The sequence below is a fragment of the Xenopus tropicalis genome, chromosome 9, assembly GCF_000004195.4.
Source record: "Xenopus tropicalis strain Nigerian chromosome 9, UCB_Xtro_10.0, whole genome shotgun sequence".
In the NCBI taxonomy this organism is placed as follows: Eukaryota; Metazoa; Chordata; class Amphibia; order Anura; family Pipidae; genus Xenopus; species Xenopus tropicalis.
In genome coordinates, this window is record NC_030685.2 from 41,200,655 (window position 1) to 41,216,597 (window position 15,943).

The window sequence follows — 15,943 nt, forward strand, 5'->3', positions numbered from 1 at the left end:
GGCCATGTAGATTTGGAGTTTTTTTTCTCCCTTAATAACGTGAACCTTCATTTAAAAACTGCATTTTGTGTTCAATTATGTTATCTTTGACTAATAGTCAACGGTTTTTGATGAGCAGAAACATTTAAGTGTGACAAACATGCAAAAGAATAAGAAATCAGGAAGGGGGCAAATAGTTTTTCACACCACTGTAAGCCGAGTTAAGAAGTTAAAATCCTTTAAAACTGGATTCCTCTTCATCATCTGTATGCCCAAACAGAGCTTCAGCTGGTGTGAGGTTATGAGCATAGACATTGTCATCACTGAGTTCGCAGTCATCACCATCACTGCTGTCATTCTCATACAAAGAGCTGTCTTCACTGCCATCCATAGCATTACTGATGCCACATTTCTTGAAGGCGCGTTGCACCATGTCCTCTGGAATGTCTTCCCATGCATCTCGAACCCACTTTGCTATTAATTCTATGTTGGGCTTCATTAGATTTCCAACTTTTGTCAGTCGGGCTTGACCAGATGGACATCCATTCATGCCACTTCTTTCACACACGGTCTTTGAAAGGTTTATTTAAAGACACATCCAGGAAATAAGTAAGCCCACCTGAAATAACGGCCAAAGTAACTTGAGAAGAATTTGCCAATTTTTTTATGTCATCACACGTGTGGGCTCTGAACATATCCCAAACTAGCAATGATGGTTTCCTCTTTAAAGGAGAAGGAAAGGCTACCAAAGAGTTAAACTCAAGCTGCAGGCTTACCTTCAGTTGTCTCAATAGTGCCCTTAAGTCTCCCCAAATTGCAACTGTTCAGATGACCAGAAGCCAAACAGGAAAAAAAAAGCTGAGCTGGGTAAAGAGGATTCCCATAATGCATCACTCCTGCAACGACCCTACGACCAGTACGACCAGGACTGTAGGCGGCGCATGCGCACATGTCCCTATTCAGCACAAGCAGGCGCGCTCCCCTTCAGCACAAGCAGGCGTGCTCCCCTTCAGCACAAGCAGGCGCGCTCCGGTTGCTATTGCGACACGCTGTCAAACTAGTGCAGCAGCCACAGCAGGTGCGGGCAGCAGAGCTGGGGGGGGGGGAGACTAGAGTCTGCGCAGGAACAGGGAGCCCTCAGAACAGACAGAACTCCTTTTAGCTTCAAATTTTCAGTTCCGAGTACGCTATTTTCCCCAATATAAATGGCAGTTTTAGACACTGGACACAAAACATCTATGAGTAATATGCTGTGCACATGGTCCTTTTAAATCTATGCTGGCTGTCTTAGTCAGCAGGTGCGAGCAGCGGAGCGGGGGGGGGGGGGAGACTGGGAGACTAGAGTCTGTGCAGGAGCAGGGAGCGAGGAGGGGGAACAAAGATGCAGCCAGCAGGTGCGGGGAGGGAGGGTGAGACGAGGAGACTAGAGTCTGTGCAGGAGCGAGGGGGGGAACAAAGACGCAGCATGCGCAGTAAAGACGGTGAGGGAGAGGGAATTGGCAAGTATGTAGTTTGTAGTAAGTGTATCTCTGTAAATCTTTCATTATGCAAGCCAGGAATATAGCGTTTTTACACAGCAATAGTAGTACTATTTAATAGTGTGCTTAATAGTTTTTTACTTTCCTTGTCATTTAAGGCTGCTCCTGGTCATCCGTTCCAAATTTCTTCCAGCCATTTTTTGTTCCATCTTCATCCATCCAGCCTTTACATGTGGGCACACTGTAATTCGTGGTGGGAATTTGACATTTTTCGGCAAGGTCTTTCTTTTAAAAATAACGACAAGCCGCAGCTTAGTTCCGTTAGCCAAACATGACAAAACAACTGTGAAGTGTTTTTTTTTTCATTTCCTGTGGTTCCGAGGAAATTAGTTTTGTCTCCCAAACTTGCCACAGTTCTGTTGCTTGGAAGATCAAAAGTCATAGGGGTTTCATCCATATCCCTAATATCTCCCAGGTCATAATTATGAATCCTTGTTTCATGATGAATGATTGAGGTAACTTCTGTGAAATCTTTGTTCTTTGTCGCAAACACAGGTCAAACCTATTCATGAAACGGGTACACCATCCTGCTGACGCAGTATTTACGGTACCTGGCGATTAACCCTTTCCCTGCCAAGCACGTAGCTGGCATAAAAAGATGTTAAATGCCGAGCACGTAGAAGCTACGTTTTCTTTGCCTTGCGCTCATTCTCTGCGCTCCCTGCTTAATCCGAGTGCAGAGAGCGAGCGCAGGGTAAAGAACCCCCTAGGGAACGAGCAGAGGGGGGTAAATAGTGGCCCCTGGGGCGCGATCGCCCAGGGGCCCCATGGGAAAAGACAGCATGTACTTCCTACCTGTCGGTTTGCTTCTGCTTTCCCTCTCCCTTCCTGTGCTGCCCCCCCCACTTCCTGTGCCGCCCACACACTGAAGCCGACTGCTGCTGCTGCTGTCCCTGCGATCTCCTGTCTCCTCCTGTGATCTGCAGCTGCTTGTGCTCAGGTTAGTGCCAGATTCACACACAAACACACAATCACACACTTATTACACTAATACACACTTATACACACACACACACATACATTTTGGGGGGGGGTTGAGGGGTTTTACACATTCACAGCACTCACACTTACTTCCACACACACACACACTAACAACACATTTTGCCATGTGTACACACTCACTTAGTGCTGGGCGGTATACCGGTAAAAACCGATCACCGTTTTTTTTTTTTGAAACCGATATGAATTTTCTACATACCCCCATACCGGTGTGCGTGAATACTTCCGGGTGCGCGCGTGACGTCAGCGCGCACGCGACGTCAGCGCGCACACTCTACAAAAGCGCCATCGCTAGAACGCATTCAGAGTCGGATACCAATGTGACCTGTCAGGGGGGGGGGGGGGTGCCTGGCAAGTAATTATATTTTATGTGAAGGGGATGGGGGGGTGTTATTTATGTGAAGGGGATGGGGGGGTGTTTGGGGTGGGGGTGGGGGTGGGTGGGTTATACTTATGTGAAGGGGATGGGGTTGTGTTTGGGGGGGGTGGGATGGGGTGGGGTGGGGGGTTATATTTATGTGAAGGGGATGGGGGGTGTTTGGGGTGGGGTGGGGTGTGTGCGGATGGGGGGGTGTTTGGGGTGGGGTGGGGGGGGTGTGTGTGGATGGGGGGGTGTTTGGGGTGGGGTGGGGGGGGTGCGTGCGGATGGGGGGGTGGGGGGGCTGCGTGCGGATGGGGGGGTGTTTGGGGTGGCGGGGGGGGTGCGGGTGGCGGGTGTTTGGGGTGGTCACCTAATCATGCATGGGGAAAAAAAAAATACCGTCAAATACCGTGATACCGATATAATTTTGAAAAATACCGTGATATAAATTTTTGGTCATACCGCCCAGCACTACACTCACTTACACACTTATGCAATTTTGTAATTTTTTTTTTTTTATCACATCATTTTTTTTTCTTGCCTGAAAAAAATGTTTTATTAAAAATCAGCAAACTTAGGAAACCTTTGCGGCTTGTTACTTTGGAGTAGAAAGACATGGGTACCCATTTTAGATTTCAGGGAATGTGTACTTTCCAAAAATATATGACTTTCTGGGGGGAGTGTACTTTTTACTAACTTTATCCCACACAAAATGATGTAAATGTGTTGATTTTGCAGAAGCTGAAATGACAGAAATGATAGATCATATGGGGTATGTTCACATTGGGGCCCCTACATGCCACATACTTAGGTAAACCTAAACATATTGGGCATCAAACTGTTTAGTGGACCCCTGGCGTTCAAATTCAGGGTGTTTTATCTTGGTGCCTAATGATACATGGGAGATAAGATGCTGCAAACTGAAAGCTTTGAGAGGATTTTTGGAAATATTATCAAAATTGCCAACTTTAGGAAAGCTTTGCGACTTGGTACTTTGGAGTAGAAAGACACAGATACCCATTTTAGATTCGGGGGAATGTGTACTTTCCAAAAATATATGGCTTTCTGTGGTGAGTGTATGACAGATCATATGGGGGTATGTTCACATTGGGGCCCCTACATGCCACATGTAAACCTATACATATTGGTCATCAAACTATTCAGTGGACCCCTGGCGTTCATATTTAGGGTGTTTTATCTGGTTACTTTATGACATGTAGGAGATAAGATACTATAGACTGGAAGCTTTGAAGTGATTTTTAAGAAATTTCACAAATTTTGATAAAAACCAATAACTTTAGGAAAGCATTGCTACTTGGTAGTTTGGAGTAGAGAGGCAGTTCTACCTATCCTGGATTCCCAAGAATCTGTTCTTTCTAAAAATCTATAATTTTCTGGGATAAACCTTCTGTTGGAAGGAATTTTTGACCTTGAAATCTAAAGTATGCAGCTTTCTGGAGCAGTGCTTTGTGAATTTGGTACTGTACTGCTGGGAGTTTTTGACCTATACAATTGAAAAATCTCCATAAAACTATATATATTTGGTATTGGCACTTTCAGGAGACATGGGACTTTCCATTTCAGTTGTATTTTCATGCATAAAATATTTTTTGTTTCTGGTGTGTTTATATTATGGAAAATATTTTTTTTCATTTTTTATACATTTAGAAGCCTATATCTGGTAACAGAATTAGAATTTCACAAAAATTCCACCATATTTTGAAAGCTTAGGTTGTCCTGAACAAAAACGATATATAGTTTTCCTGGGTAAACTAAAAGTCCCCCCGAGGAAAAGCCCCTAAAGTGAAATAGTGCAAAATGTTCAAAAACTGTCTGGCAGTAGAAGTTCCACTTTGTTCAAAACGGCTGGCAGTGAAAGGGTTAAAGACATCTGACAGGAGCCTGATATATACCGGTACTGTATGTGTGCTGTAACTTTAAATTACGGTAATAAATAATTTACACTATTCGCCTGTATTAGCAATGCTGATCACATGATATGGATATACCTGATCAGCATTGCTAATAATAGGAAATACTGTAATTAGGTACTAGTTATTGGTAATTATTGATTGATTTAAGTTAAACACACATGATATGTGTTTAACTTCAATCAATTATGATTAACTATAATTAGGATCTATAGGCATCTAATATAAAATATTTTATATATATATATATATTTACAAACACAAAACGGATCGGCACTCACGATTAAGAAGAAAACCATCGCCTGGGTGCAGTCCCAAAATAAAGTAGAAGTATTCGTAGCGAGTAGGACCGCTTCACACAGGACTTATGAACATCAAAGTTTTTATTAAAGGCAAAAAAACAAAGACTGACGTTTCGGCTGGAAAACCAGCCTTTCTTTGAGAAAGGCTGGTTTTCCAGCCGAAACGTCAGTCTTTGTTTTTTTGCCTATATATATATTTACTGTATATAGCAATATATATGTATGGCAAGTACCTTGGAAGAGGCCATGAGTAACAGAAGGTGCGCGTGACGTCACTTCTGTGCCACGCGCCACTGTGGTGCGCAGAAGAGCGACATTGTAGAAGTATACTCAGCAGTTCCAATCACAACACCAAGCTGCTGTGGAAGCTGGCATAGGCTGAGAGAGGGAATGAAGAATGCGAGTGCAGGTATTTACCGTAACATGCGACTTCATTTTTAGCAGGAGTTTTTTACTTCCCTGCTGTGCGTGTGGGGCTTTAGAGGTGGTGCGGGTAGCCTGTCCTGTTGGCGGGGGCAGCGGGAATCCCTGGCAGGGGATCTGTATTACTAGAGTACTCGAGTATAAGCCGAGGTTGCTTTTTTTCAGCACATTTTGTGTGCTGAATAACTCGGCTTATACTCGAGTATATATGGTACACCTTTTGTTCCTCTAATAAAAAGGCAATGTCCTGACTTTATTGTGCACTGAGCCATCATCAATCTGTCACGTGAGACAATTCTCTCCTACTATGTCAGGCAAGCTGTGTGGGGTATTCTTATACCCGGTTACAATTATTAGATTTCATCCATAAGGTATTTCTTTTGTTCACTTAGTCACTTAAGTGACTGAAACAATGCAGTCAAGTTAACTTTTCAAATGTTATAAAACGGACAATTCCTAGCAACTTTTCAATTAGTTTTAATTTTTTATTTATTATATTTCTGTCTTCTTTTTCTGACACTTCCAGCTTTAAAATAGAGGTAACTGACCCCAGTAACCCATACATGATTGCCCTGTGAGACTACAATTTTACTATTACTTTTATTTCTTTATTACTTATCTTTCTATTCAGGCCCTCTCCTACTCATATTCCAGTCACTCTTTTAAACCCTTGCCTGGTTTCTAGGACAATTTGTAGCCTAGCAACCAGATTGAATCTGAAATTACTAACTGGAAAGCTACTAAACAAAAACCACAATTAATAAAACAATTACGACCAATTGCAAATTGTCATACTAAAAGTCAGTTTAAAGGTGAAAACCCCTTTTAAGTCAATATACTTTGCCAAGTATTTATCTTCATGCAATCAATCATTTTCATGCAATTCATTATTACATTCTCTTTGCTGCCAACACTGCACAGTGCATGTCATGTGCGATATCAACTTTAGTGCTGCAGCCAATTTACAGGGTATTTAGTTTGCAATTTCAAATATCTTGAGAAAGAGCTATTAAGAACAAAACTTTTTTTAACCTCAATAAAACTTAATTATTTTTCCTTTTACAATTTTGCTGACAGTATCTATTTTTATTATGTTCTGTCATATTATGAATCTGTTATCCAGAATGCTCAGGACCCGATTCTTTCTTGATTGGGGTCTTTCTGTTATTTAGATATTTGCACCTTAAGTCTATTAGAAAATAATTTTAACATTAAATAAACCCAAAAGGATTGGTATTCCTTTAATAAGGACTAATTATATCATAGTTCAGAACAAGGTATTGTTTATTACCACAGAGAAAAAGTAATTAATTTTTAAAAATGTTATTTATTTGATTAAATTGGAGTCCATAGCAGATAGACTTTGCGTAATTTGGAACTTTTCTAGATCCAGGTTTCCGGAAAATGGGTCATAAACCTATAGTGTATTTTAATGGCTTTACAATTGGGATTGGGCATAAAAACATGAGACTTTGCATTTTTTCGTATTTTAATGCAGATTTTGGCTATGTGTGCCTGCACCCGAGCGTATTCAATTAATTTGGGTGCAGGCACAGGCAGGGGGAGTTTCAAGTGTACGGTGTGCATTGTCTGCAAGTGTTTTTCGGTTTGCTGAAAATATGCACTAGTGCTGGGCGGTATACTGCCATATACCGAATACCGTTTTTTTTTTAAAAAACTGATATTAATTTTTTACATACCCCCATACCGGTGTAGTTCGGGGTTGCGCCCCGCGCGTACGTGACGTCAGTACGCACGGGTGCAACTTTATAAAAGGGCCTGTCTCCGCCTGTCTTTGGGCAGAAGGGGAAGAAATGAGCGCACGGGTGACACGAGGTCAGCAGTGAGGGGGAGAGAGCGGCTGCGACTGCTGCTAGACTAATGTAGAAGCACGCTCCTAGGAAAGTAGAGAAATCCATTTACCAAACCATGACATTTAAGAAGAGAACACAAATAGTGGATTTTTTCCATTACTCTTCATATTAGCCCTGCTACATTCCACCTGTGACCCTAGTTTTATGAGGGCAGTGCTCTTTTAGACAATTTTGTATCTTTAATAAAGGTCCACTTTAAAATTGCCTAAAAACATTAAAAAAACATAATGAGCAGCATAACCAAGCCCATTAATTCTTGATAATGCGTTGCAAAGCAGAATTCTTTTAGGAAAGGTCTCATAAACCTGCATCTAAGTAAATGACCAGAAGGAAAGAATATTTCCCTTATTATGAATACCCAGTCAATGTTCCCGAAGGGATGGAGAACATCTCTTTGTGAACAGCTGCATACCTAAAAAAAATACCGTCAAATATCGTGACACCGATATAATTTTGAAAAATACCATGATATAAATTTTTGGTCATACCGCCCAGCTCTAATATGCGCCATACACTTTGTTTGGCATGAGCCTATCAGTGCAATTAATCAGCTAGCTTAGTCCTAATTGATGGCCTATAAAAGGTTTCTTCAGTGCAAATTAATATCAGCTGGTTTAAATCCTTAATTGATGGCCTATTAAAAGTTTTCTTATTACCAAGGTATCACACAAGAAGCATCTCATGATGGGTAAAAGCAAACAGCTTTCTCAAGAAGTTTGCAACATTATTGTTGCAAAACATACCAATGGCATTGGTTACAGAGATATTCCTAAGCTTTTAAATGCTCCAGTGAGCACCGTTGGGGCCATAATATGGAAGTGGAAAGAACATAATTTCACCCTAAACCGGCCACAACCAGTTGCTCCTCGCAAGATTTCTGACAGAGGAAAAGAATAATCAGAAGGGTTGTCCAAGAGCCAAGGATCACTCATGGCTAGCTTCAGAAAGACCTTGAATTAGCAGGTACAGTTGTTTAAAAAAAAAAAACACAATTAAGTAATGCACTCAACCAACTCGGCCTCTATGCACTTTCTTTGCGCAAGACTCCACTGCTGAAGCTTTTTTTAAAGTTTGCTGCACAACATTTGGACAAGTCAATAAAAATCTAGGAGAATATAGTCTGGTCAGATGAGACCAAAATCAAACAGTTTGGATGTATTGCACACACCACCAAAAAATCCATACCAACAGTGAAGTTTGAAGGTAAGAACATCATGGTGTGGGGCCGTTTTTCAGCATACGGTACTGGCAGACTTCATATGATTGAAGGAAGGATGAATGGAGAAATGTACCGGGGACATTCTTGAAAAGAATATGCTGCTAGTTATGCTTAGTAATATTGCTTATACATGGGATAAGAAACTGGCTAGAATTGTGTACAGAGGGTGGTTGTCAACGGTACTTGGAGTAGGGTTTTTAGTAGGGTTCTGAATGGTTCTGTACAGGATGTGCCAACCTTGCAGCAGGACCTTAACAAATTGGCAATCTGGGCAGTTTAGTGGCAAATGTCATTAAATGTTGATAAATGTTAGGTAATATACCTGGAATATAAAAATATGCCAATATAACAAATATACCCTAAATAGGAATGTAGTAGGCAAATCCATAATGGCTGTAGCAAACAAAGTTTTGAGCTGTATTAAAAGGAGTACAAGATTTGAGGGAGGAAAGGGCAATTCTTCCCCTTGACACTGGTAAGTCTCGCCCGCCAGGAAATCTTAGTGAATATGAAACTTTTTGATAAAGGATCACATGCAATGCATTTTACAAGATTATAGGTGGGCATACACAAGTAGATGTATGATGACGAGCCAAGTCCTTTAGACCAATTCGGCAGATTATCTCCCAGTGTACGGGCGCGCCCCCCCCCCCCACAACGGGCCTCCCCAATCAATATCGGGACAAAAATTGGACCGGGATGGTTTGATTTTCACATCGGACCGTAGACTACTTTGGCTCAATGATGGCTCCTTTTCCCTTTGTTGTAATTCGATTGTCTGACCTTAGGTGGGCACATCGGAAGATCTGCTCGTTTGGCGACCTCGCCAAACAATCAGATCTTAACATGTATGGCCAACTTATATATAGCGCTAGAATCACAGTAATAAGTCCCACCCACAGAGTAAAACAGGATAGTTGTTGCTGCTACTGCTTGTAAAGATAAATAAATATTTTGTGCATGTTAGTGAAGAAATGGACCCCATGTCTGATATAAAACTGGCAGATGCCCTTCAGTACAAAGGGAACAATGGGCAGATTAAAACAGATTGGCATTCACTCAGCAGGCAGAAAATACATCTTGTGTGATCTCAGCCTTACAATACTCTAAAAGTCTTTATGGCAAAAATAAGTAATAAGAGCCATATACACAATGCCAATAAGGTTGTTTTTTTTTCATAATCAACAGAGCTGCACACATGTTACAACACTGCTTCTACAAAATTCCACAAAATAATTGGGGTTCCACTGATTAATTTAAAAATAACTACATTCAGCTAACAGCAACATATAATGTAATACAGTAGGATTTTTGAGTGAATTCCTGCATATTGCCGTTCACTTTTTACATTTAGTCCTCGCAGCTTTAAAGTGTGAAACTTGGCAAATGTTTGCAGTCATCCTCAAGATACATTTTTATGCGGAAATTAAAATAAAATGAGCACTTCGCTTCACAGTCTAAAGTCATCAGAGTCACATTCTCTGCACTTTATCAAGATAGGGTTGAGGGGTTAAAGAAGGCACAAGTGCCGCGGCCTAGTTTACAGATAGAGAGCGCAAATAAGAAGACAAGGCAGGTATACAGACCACCTACCGTTCTTTTGCATAAAAACTTACCGTCCCGAGCTGTGCCCATCAGTTGGTCTAACAGAGCTCTCATTTGGGCCTGGGCCGACATAGTCAACGCGGAATTCTATTCCGTTTCCGGCCTGACTGCGTGTTAAGTCCCGCAGCCCTCCACTACTATCTCAGCAACGAGGCCAGCAGTCTGCAGCGGAGAATTGTGGGAAGGGTGAAGAATCCGGAAGTTGCGCTGCAGTACAGCAAGGTTCCTTGCCGGCTGGCGTGTAAATGTGTGGTTGTCAAATTGTTTTACGTGAGCCCCTATGCCATAAACCAGGAAAGGGGACGACGTATTCTACGGTCTCTTCAGTATGCAGCTTTTAGTAAAAGCTACCGGAAATAAATAGGACAGTACAAAACATTATATTTCACATCATATCTCAACAGACAGTTTTTTTAAAGGAGGAAGCTAGAATTTGTACAACTTTTTAATCGAATAGGGTTTTATGGTATTGTTATAAAAATGTGACCCTTTAATAGCATGCCTTAAAAACGCTGTACAAAGTAAAACGTGCAGTTTTAAACTCATTTCTGTGTTGCGCACGCATTTGACACTTTAAATATATGCCATAAATATATTTTGTTTCGCAGCTGCCACTGTTGAATTAATATTTCCAGGAATGCCGTTTAGCTGAAAAAATTGTAGAACAGAGGCTGTAACTGCTTTTGTTACTCCGAGACTGTATCTTACGGTGGAATCAGTCAGATTATAAGAATTTGAGATTTTGCTCCGCATGAAAAGCAAGTACACACAAACTGTGTATCAATACATACAAATAAACAAATTCCTTCCAAAAGGCCAAAGCTTTTTACCGGAAGTGGCGTCTTATCTCTGCATTGTTTGTATCCCCGGAAGTGACGCTGTTTGTACCTCACCCTGTGTCCCAGCTGTAGCTTTGGGCTCACACTTGTCACTTGTGTGGCCGGCAGTAGGCACGGGGTAAGGTGAGCAGAAATTACAATTACTTTGCCAGATATGTATGGTATTAGTGCTTTTTGTTTACTGTGTCATATACTAAATAAGGGTTTCTTACATTTATCTTAAAGGTGGTGCTGTAGTCTTTGTTTCAGCTAATGTATATTGGAACTCAGTGGTACACAGTATTTAGCTTGTTGCTATTTTTTCTAGAGACATTTTAAGCAAATACTGTATGTCATAATCCCCTATATATTTGGGGTATCCTTTAAATGTGTAGAGTAGATGATCTGAAGAAAATAACATAATATATGAGACTAGTTATTCTCATATATAATAAAAGGAAGTCATTTTAGAGAATTCCTTATCTTTTGTTCCCGGTTCTGTATTTTACAGCTTTATAGCTGCTTTACTTCAAGAACTGCATCCTATGTTGTAAATCAATGTTGTGTCCTTTAGTAACAAATTTTAAAGGGGTCATATTATTCTACCCATTGTCAGTAGTACGTACACATGTGTAGGACAGTTGTTATATTTATATATTATATATAAATAAGGCTATGTTGTGATCATTATAACCCAGTTTCTACATTAAACAGACTTTTGTATGAGGTATTTAATATGTTATAACTTCTGTGTATACTATATATGATCTATGTAATATATAAAGATATGTATATATCCATATTTTCCTAGTTGGAGCCTCTGTTGCCTCACATACAGTATGTATGATCATGCAGGCAAATTTAATTTGCAGCACTTTCAGATGAACATGCTGAAAGGTTTTGTAGTCTCACAACATGTGGAGGATGATCAAAATATAGGACTAACTCTATAAAAGGCTGCAAAGGGATGATTTATTGGTTGTAGTCCATTGTTCTCCCCAGAAGAAAAACACTGGGTGGGGGAGAAAAATAAATAATGTGCCTTCCCAACCTGTCCTATAAAATAATAGTTTTTACACATGAGAATAGGACTGTGTGCTCAGCATACACATTGCACAGTCCTACCAACTTCTGTATGAAAAATTCTCTTCTGTGAGAGATGTGGGGGCAGAGCAGATTTTCCTTAATAGGATGCTAGGTATAAACTACTTATTTAAATAATATGGTAGTGGACAAATTTCGGCAAACTTAAATCACTTAGAAACAGCACTCCCTTACCAACCAACAGTAGCAACCTTTTATACACAAATCTTGGTGCAACAGCTTGCTACCAGTAGTACTCCAAAAACAACATTTAGGGGCAGATTTATCAAAACACGAGTTCGAATCCTAAATGAGAAAATTTCGGATTGGAAACGAAAATTTCTGAAGATCGCAAATATCACGAAAATGCTTCCGAAAAAAATCGTATTAGTCACGATAATATCGTATTGGCGATCCGAAAGTCACAAAATTTTCATACCGAATTATTGTAAACAGCGGCAAAACCAATCCGATTTTTTTCACGCTAAAAATACGAAAAAGTTGTGCAAGGTACGAAAAAGTTGCAGAAAATACGATTGAACCGATCGAGCGAACGGTCGGAGCGTTCGTGAATAAGTAAATGTGCCCCTTCAAGTTTCAATACATTAGCTGCTTAATTGCCAGCCAGTCTGTGAGAAAAAACAAGATATCTCTCAGGTAAAGCTAATTATCTCACTTTAGAGAGGACCACATAGAGCCAAAAAAGAGTGCAAAAAAACTCTGTGGGCAGGGACTATAATGTAAATCAGTGCTGTCCAACTTCTGTGGTACTGAGGGCCGGAATTTTTCCGACCTACGTGGTGGAGGGCCGATAATGGAAGACAGTTTTGACCACTCCCCTTTTTGAAACCGCACCCACTTGAAACCACACCCGTGTTATCACATGACCATACCCATATTAATGGTTGTAGTACAGCAAAAAACCTGCCATACTCTGCCTTCCCTACCCTGCCTGTGTGTGCCGTACTCTGCCTTCCCTACCCTGCCTGTGTGTGCCATACTCTGCCTTCCCTGCCTGTTTGTGCCATACTCTGCCTTCCCTACCCTGCCTGTGTGTGCCATACTCTGCCTTCCCTACCCTGCCTGTGTGTGCCATACTCTGCCTTCCCTACCCTGCCTGTTTGTGCCATACTCTGCCTGCCCTACCCTGCCTGCGTGTGCCATACTCTGCCTTCCCTACCCTGCCTGCGTGTGCCATACTCTGCCTTCCCTACCCTGCCTGTGTGTGCCATACTCTGCCTTCCCTACCCTGCCTGTGTGTTCCATACTCTGCCTTCCCTTCCCTGCCTGTGTGTGCCATACTCTGCCTGCCCTACCCTGCCTGTGTGTACCATACTCTGCCTTCCCTACCCTGCCTGTGTGTGCCATACTCTGCCTTCCCTACCCTGCCTGTGTGTGCCATACTCTGCCTGCCCTACCCTGCCTTTGTGTACCATACTCTGCCTGCCCTACCCTGCCTGTGTGTACCATACTCTGCCTGCCCTATGGCACACACAGGCAGCATACAGTAACACAGTGCTGGCACTACTCCTACAGTCTGCACAATAACTATATATTAAAAAACTTTTTAATTGCAGTACCACCTTAGTATATGTTCTTTTTGTAGTGTGCAGGGATTATTTGTGGGTTTCTACTGCTCCTACAGTCTGAGGTGTGAACAGGGGAACAATGGGGGTGATTACAGCCTGAGCCTGAGGTGTGAACACTGCAGGGGGTGAACAATGCAGAGATTAAAAGGTGTGAACAACACAGGGGATTACATATTTAAACAATACAGCCTGATTACAGCCTGAATCTGAGGTGAGAACCATGCAGGGGGGGGGCAGTTAATCACAGTACTGATACTATTTAAAGCTAACACAAGAGTAAGCCATCAAAGTATCCAGACAGGTGGGGGGCCACACAGAGGGGGGTCGTGGGCCGCCAGTTGGACAGCACTGATGTAAATAATGCATAACCTTTGTAAGCACTTGCACAGATGTGCTGGAGTAAATATATTTAAAATATATTTAACTTAAAATGTGTTGATGAGACTAACTGTTTAGATATGATATTTGTTTTGTAGTTTTAATGTCTCTTCAGCTGATTTTTTACTACATTGACAAATTACATTCTAGGTTTGGTTCTGATAAGGAGTTGAAAGGGAAGTGTAGTTGGGAAACAGTTGTTTGTCAAACCCTTTTCTGTATAGCATAAATCTGTAATAATATTTTACAAGATACCAGAGCACTAAATTCTTGTACTTTGCTGGGAAAGTAGTGTTATCCCTTTCAGACTTCCTCTATTTATGCTAGAGGTATTTTCAGTAACTCTATTTTTAAAGGAAAACTTTTCACTATTATTAAGTCTTATTGAAATGCTATAATAGCATTAAATAAAGTTGACACCTTTAAAAGACCAGTATATAACAATTATTTAAATGTGATCTTCCTGTTTGGGTTGCTCACAGCTGTCCTAGGCCCCTTATGAATTTCTTTCTATTCCACATTCTTCCTTGCCCAACTAATCAATACATATAGAAATGGAAAGGGATATTGCTGCTAGGAGTAAAAAGAATCCTAAATTATTTTTTAATTATGTGAATAGTAAAAAAATGAAGCAAGAAGGGGTGGGAACTTTATTATCACGGGGGGGGGTAAGTTGGTTGATGAGAACGGGGAAAAAGCTGAAATTTTGAACTCTTATTTTTCATCTGTCTATACATCTGAGGAGCCAGATAATGAAGGCTTCCCTTGTAATATGCCCAGTTCTAGTAATTTAGCTACTGGCGCGTGGGTCACTCGGGAGGAAATTCAAAAGAGACTATGTGGGAGATAAGATGCTTCAAAATGGAAGCTTTGAGGGGATTTTTGGAAATGTCATCAAAATTGCTAACTTTAGAAAAGCTGTGCGGCTTGGTACTTTGGAGTAGAAAGACATGGGTACCCATTTTAGATTCGGGGGAATGTGTACTTTCCAAAAATATATGGCTTTCTGGGGTGAGCGTACTTTTTTGTAGCTTTATCTCACATATAATGATGTAAATGTGTTGATTTTGCAGGAGCTGAAATGACAGAAATGACAGTATATATGGGGGTATGTTCACATTCGGGCCCCTACATGCCACATACTTGGGTAAACCTATACATATTGGGCATCAAACTGTTCAGTGGACCCCTGGTGTTCAAATTCAGGGTGTTTTATCTTGGTACCTAATGCTATGTGGGAGATAAGATGCTTCAAAGTGGAAGCTTTGAGGGGATTTTTGGAAATGTCATCAAAATTGCTAACTTTAGAAAAGCTGTGCGGCTTGGTACTTTGGAGTAGAAAGACATAGGTACCCATTTTAGATTCGGGGGAATGTGTACTTTCCAAAAATATATGACTTTCTGGGGTGAGCATACTTTTTACTAGCTTTATCCCACATATAATGATGTAAATGTGTTGATTTTGCAGAAGCTGAAATGACAGAAATGACAGTATATATGGGGGTATGTTCACATTCGGGCCCCTACATGCCACATACTTGGGTAAACCTATACATATTGGGCATCAAACTGTTCAGTGGACCCCTGGTGTTCAAATTCAGGGTGTTTTATCTTGGTACCTAATGCTGTGTGGGAGATAAGATGCTTCAAAATGGAAGCTTTGAGGGGATTTTTGGAAATGTCATCAAAATTGCTAACTTTAGAAAAGCTGTGCGGCTTGGTACTTTGGAGTAGAAAGACATGGGTACCCATTTTAGATTCGGGGGAATGTGTACTTTCCAAAAATATATGACTTTCTGGGGTGAGCGTACTTTTTTGTAGCTTTATCCCACATATAATAATGT

General features: G+C 41.0%; 2 protein-coding genes across 8 annotated transcripts in view; one reads left to right on the top strand and one right to left on the bottom strand.

Moving 5' to 3' along the window:
* The window catches only part of luc7l (LUC7-like), a 43,804-nt gene extending 32,852 nt beyond the window's left edge, over positions 1–10,952 (bottom strand). For 2 of the 4 annotated variants that reach the window (XM_012970287.3, XM_012970286.3), the window contains exon 1: positions 10,243–10,952. In XM_012970287.3, coding sequence (XP_012825741.1) covers positions 10,243–10,303 — 61 coding nt within the window. In that variant the 5' untranslated portion in view covers positions 10,304–10,952. The remainder of the gene's footprint in view (positions 1–10,242) is intronic. The other 2 variants (XM_018097077.2, NM_001005458.1) reach the window with 2 other exon arrangements.
* Positions 10,953–10,976: 24 nt separating this feature from the next.
* fam234a (family with sequence similarity 234 member A) overlaps positions 10,977–15,943 on the top strand; it is a 49,441-nt gene continuing 44,474 nt past the window's right edge. For 2 of the 4 annotated variants that reach the window (XM_031892544.1, XM_012970133.3), the window contains exon 1: positions 10,977–11,188. In XM_031892544.1, the coding sequence (XP_031748404.1) occupies positions 10,983–11,188 (206 nt within the window). In that variant the 5' untranslated portion in view covers positions 10,977–10,982. 4 annotated transcript variants of the gene reach the window in all.